Source organism: Bison bison, unplaced genomic scaffold, assembly GCF_000754665.1.
Source record: "Bison bison bison isolate TAMUID 2011002044 unplaced genomic scaffold, Bison_UMD1.0 scf7180017864492, whole genome shotgun sequence".
Lineage (NCBI taxonomy): Eukaryota > Metazoa > Chordata > Mammalia > Artiodactyla > Bovidae > Bison > Bison bison.
The window spans coordinates 6,186,863-6,191,766 of record NW_011495051.1 but is presented as its reverse complement, the minus strand read 5'-3'; the positions used below and the strand labels follow the sequence as shown (position 1 = coordinate 6,191,766).

At 55.6% G+C, this 4,904-nt stretch overlaps 2 protein-coding genes across 2 annotated transcripts in view; one reads left to right on the top strand and one right to left on the bottom strand.

The window, feature by feature from the left end:
* CCL25 (chemokine (C-C motif) ligand 25) overlaps positions 1-2,479 on the top strand; it is a 3,686-nt gene extending 1,207 nt beyond the window's left edge. The window contains exons 2-5 of the mRNA XM_010828272.1: positions 1,024-1,141; positions 1,231-1,361; positions 1,691-1,810; positions 2,076-2,479. Of these exons, the coding sequence (XP_010826574.1) occupies positions 1,024-1,141; positions 1,231-1,361; positions 1,691-1,810; positions 2,076-2,086 (380 nt within the window). The 3' untranslated portion in view covers positions 2,087-2,479. The remainder of the gene's footprint in view (positions 1-1,023; positions 1,142-1,230; positions 1,362-1,690; positions 1,811-2,075) is intronic.
* Positions 2,480-4,245: 1,766 nt separating this feature from the next.
* FBN3 (fibrillin 3) overlaps positions 4,246-4,904 on the bottom strand; it is a 128,390-nt gene continuing 127,731 nt past the window's right edge. Inside the window, exon 73 of the mRNA XM_010828478.1 lies at positions 4,246-4,396. Within this exon, the coding sequence (XP_010826780.1) occupies positions 4,246-4,396 (151 nt within the window). The remainder of the gene's footprint in view (positions 4,397-4,904) is intronic.

The window sequence follows — 4,904 nt, the reverse complement described above, 5'->3', positions numbered from 1 at the left end:
CCTCAGCTCTGCCACTGTTTTCTCCATCCCTGTGGGCCTGAGGAGGCAGCTGAGCCCCAGCAGGTAGCCAAGCAGAACCTCTGGCAAGTGGAAGCCCCATGGCCCCACCCACCTGCCCCACCTGCCCCTCATTAGGTCTGAGAGGCCCTAGCCCTGCCCCAGCAGACCTTAGCCTTTGCCCAGGATGGGGCTGGGCCTCATTCTCATTGTCCTCTAATAAGAGGCCTATTTCAGGAGCCAGGCCCAACCTGGGCCCTTTGATCCTTCGGGTAGAGTTGCCCCCCAGCCCCAGGGAGCTTCCTGCCTGGCACTGCAATACCGTCCATCTGACTCCACTGCTCCTTGCTTTCTGGGTCAAGGTGGGGATAGAGGGAGCCTTCAAGTCCTCCCTGAGTCCCTCCCAGAAGTCAGATGTGGCCCCTGGAGGCAGGGATTGGCAGAGGGATGGATCCCAGAGGAACTTGAAGGTCCAGCACTGTCTCCATATTAATTCATCCTTTGCTCATCCCACCCTCTCATCCTCCTTGATACTTCTGGCACCAGGTTGGCACCTCCACCTCCAACCACGCCCCCTCCTTTTCTCAGGGCATTGCACCCACTCCTTGCCCTCTGCACCGGAGCAGGAGTGGAAATGGCCTTGGTCGATTTATTTTGCGGTCTTGGACCCTTCCCAGCTGGGGCCTGCGGGGCCCTCTCCAACTCCTGCCAGCTGTCCCTTTGTCAAGGGCCAAAGATGAGCCCAACGGCCACCTCACTGTCTATGCTGTCCCTGGGCCTTCCCAGTGCCTAGAAGGGTTGCAGTGTGCGCGCGGATAACTACGTCTGTGGGCATCCCTGCAGAGCGCATGCGCGGCCGCACACCTCAGTTGGGGCATCCCTGCAGGGCACCTGTGAAACCGCAGGGCGCATACGTAGCCGCACATGCGCGTAGGTGCCATGTCTGTGGACGGCCCTGCAGAGTGCATGCGCTGCCGTACATGCACGTGCTCAGACTTGAACCTATGGGCGGCTGTGTGGTCGCAGGTGCCTTTGAGGACTGCTGCTTGGCCTACCACCGCCGAGCCCGGCTATCCTTGCTGCGGCATGCCCAGAGTTACCATCGCCAGGACGTGAGTGGGAGCTGCAACCTGCCTGCTGTGATGTGAGTGGGACCGCGGAGGAGTCCGTGGGGGCTGTCACACAACTTTCCTCTCCACTTACATCCTCACCTGGGCATCCCCATCCCTGCAGATTCTTCTTACCCCAGAAAAACAAGATGGTGTGCGGGAGGCCAGGGGACAGGTGGGTTCGGGCTTGGATGAAGATTTTGGATGCCCGGAAAAACAGCCAGTACCACCACGGCACCAGGAGAAACTTCCAAGGTGGGTGAGACCCCAGGCCAGCATCTAAGAAGTCCATCCTCCCAGCTGCAGACCCTGAACTTCTCAACCCTCGAAGGAGGGGACAACAGCCAAGTCCCTGACAGCTGCCTCCACCCCAAAGAGAGCCAGGGGCGGGTGAGTGGGAGGCTGAAGGAATGTGCAGCATTTTAAGTCAAGACACTTTCAATAGCTAGAGATGGAAAAATTCAAGAAAATAGGAAACTCATTGGCTCAAATAACCAGCCAACATGAGGCTTCAGGTTTGGGTGGATCCAGGTGCTCAAAAGGTATAGGTGGACTCTTTTTCTATTTCTCTTGCCTTCTGACAGTCCCTCACTCTGGGGTGAGGAAATTGAGCTCTGGAACCTCAACACTTCCATTGTCAAGGTTTAGCGGCCCCACCAGAAACAACAAGAGGAAAACTTCTCTCCTGTCAACTGCTAATCCAGGTTGATTCTTGGTCACGTGATCACCCCTCCCCTCGCGCCTCCGTCCAGCCCCAACTCCACCCCATCACTGCTGTGAGGAATGAGGGGTCTCTGATCAGCCTCACAGGTTCACATGGGCAGGTCCTAGGGGGCTGATCATTACCCTGCCCTGTCCAGAGGGGCTTCGGCAGGGTAATGAAATGCCAGGCATGTGAACCAAAAGCTGCAGGGCCCCCCTCACTCCACTCCAGTCCTCCTCACCCGCCAACACCTCTGATCCCTCCAGCAGGACCGTGAGCCCACACTACTCCAGGATCTACCCACACAAGATGGGCTGGACCTCTCTCTGCCACAGTCATCACTCTGCGGCCTTGACTGCCCCAGCCCCTCTATCCTTCAGGACAAATCTCAACCCCCATCCCTGAGGCTGCGCCGGGTCCCTCCTTGTCACCCCTGCCACCTCCTGCTCCTCCAGCGACTGGAACCAGGGAGCCCTGTTACTTCAAGCCCCGCGCCTGCTCCAGACACGAGTCACACCTGCCTGGGTAACCATTCTCGGAAAGAACCATCACGATCGTTGCCTGCCTGCGGGGACACACCTACCCTCATCCCTCTGGGTCCTTGCAGAGCTTCAGGTTTCTCCCAGGACATGCTTCTAAAACTTTTAAATAAACTGTTGGTAGGACGCCATGCTTGTCTCTGTCACCTTTCATTATGGGGTGCGAACCTCCAGCCTGTGTTGAAACCCACACGATGCCCTCCGACCACAGGATTTGTGCTTTTAGGCTGGAAGGGCCAAGCACTGGTATGAGTGGCTCTGTGTGAGTCCAGCCTTGTGCTTCCCAGTGGCAGCCTTGAGCACATCACCCTTTCTTCCTTTCTCATCACTGGGGTCAGCATGCTAGCTCTGCCCAGACCCCTGGGCTGTAGTGAGACTGGGTGATGGACAGAGTTCTCTGCACACTCTGATGGGACCCAGAGGTTCCTGATAAGTCAGGACTGGAATAAGTACAGAGCCCTGTAGCCAGGCACGAGTGACTGCTCTGCAGAAGGCAGAGCCACACACTGGGGTCCTGGGTCTCTCACCCAGACTTGAGCCACCCAACTGTGCAGCCTCCTTTTCCACCATGACTGAGGATGTTACAGATGAGACCCAAATGCACCATCCCTAGAGGACAATAAGTGGCCAGGGGCCAAGGTGCAGACTCGGCAGAATGTCCCAGTCCCACTACACTGTGTGGGTGCCCGGAGCAGGTTCCACAAACTCCCGAAGCTTCAGTTTCCCAAACAGAGGTGGTAACACTTCCTGCCTCATACATGTTCATGGGGACTAAATATGCTATTGTTTGTTACACATCAAAGCATCTGCACAAGCTTGACCTTAACACGATGAGTTCATTGAGCTTGGCCATCAAACTCAGGAGATCCAGCCCAACCTGGCATGGTTCCCTGACTTTGAACTTGGTTCTTCTATCTATACCTTGGTGTTGCCTTGGTCAGGTTGCTTAATCTCTCTTAGCCTCAGTTTTCCTATCTGTAAAATGGGGATGAGAGTAGCAGTATTTATTCCACGGGCGTATAAATGTAACAGGGAAGAACCTTTTGTATCCTATTTCAAGTTAATCAGTAAAGGGATGTTGCCTATAAGCTTAAATTATACATAATGGCCCATTTTGGGAACGTTGCTTCCCAGGTAATGAGCACAAACCTAAAATACCTTCGATTAGCTTACAGGAGGCATCCAGGCCAGGCCCATCTGTGAATGACTGCAGGAAGGAAGAAATTAACACCTCTCCTCCCCTCTGGAGGCTGACGGGAACCAGGAAATTGGTTTGACTTCACACCCTCCCCCTTTTAGTATAAAAGAAGCCTGGATTCAACTCAGGCAAGACAGTCCTTTGGGGCACAAGTCCACCATCTTCTCGGTTTGCTGGCTCTCCGAATAAAATCGCTATTCTTTGCCCCAGCAACTCATCTCCCGGTTTATCGGCCTGTTGTGCAGCAAGCAGTGCGTGAGCTTGGACTCAGTAAGAAGGACCGAATGGGTCAGTAATCGTAAAATACTTAGAATGGTGCCTAGTATAATATGTCATCTGAGCTCATGAGTCATTATTATCAGTGATGGTAAACCCACAAGAGAACCAGTGGTTAGCACTGCAGCCTGACTTTGTGCCAAAACTCCCGGGTCTGAAGTTGGCAGAACCTACCTGCACCCTGGGATGATGCCCCAAGATGCAGCGTTGGTCTTCACCCATCTCACCTACACCCTTCCTCCTCGGAACCCGGGGCAGAAGCTCATGCTTCCCAAAGCTGCTGCCGTCCTGGTCCCCTCCTCATAAGCCCCGCCTGGCCCTGCCAAAAACAGCCTCTACTGCCAGAACTTGCCAAGGGACGTACTTAACCCAAAATAACTTTATTGTTGTCTCTGCTTCTGATATGAAAGTATCCTCAGAACCTTAGCCCAGTCCCCGTGGGGATGATGAACATGGCTGCACATCAGTGACTGGGCTGGGGCCCCGCGGGCTCTTCTGCTGGAAGGAACGAGCCCTAGGCCCACCCCAACCACCCATTCCCATGTCCTCCCGACCCCCTGGGGCCAGCCCCCCCCTGCAGTGCAGAAGTTTCAGCCTGAGATTGACCAGATACAGTGAAACCCAGGGCCCTCCTGGACCCTGGCTGTAGAAATGGAGGGGGCACGCAGCTGCGGCTGCCAGCTGTCTCCAGGAAACAGTGTCGGGGTCCCTCGGGTAGAGGCTGGGCTCGCTTGAGGTCAGAGGATAGCACTTCACTCTTCCTGAGTTTTGGGGTTCCACCTGGTCGGCCATTGCTGCAGGGGATTGAACCCTCCCGCCTTCCAAATCTCCCACCTCTGGAGCGGAGGACCACATGGGGACCCTGGGGCCCATCGAGTCCAGAGCTTGTCACTAGGGTCTCCCGGGGCGGGGGTGAGTCATAGCAAACAGAGTGACATCAGTTTCCCCAAAACCCCGTGGAAGGAGGCAGGGGTGGGGCAGTGCCCAGGTGGTGAGTCTGAAAATCAGGCTGCAGGGGGTGCCTGGGGCCAGGTGGGAGGTGTGGGAACCCCTGGATTATAGCAGCTGCAACTGCACCTTCA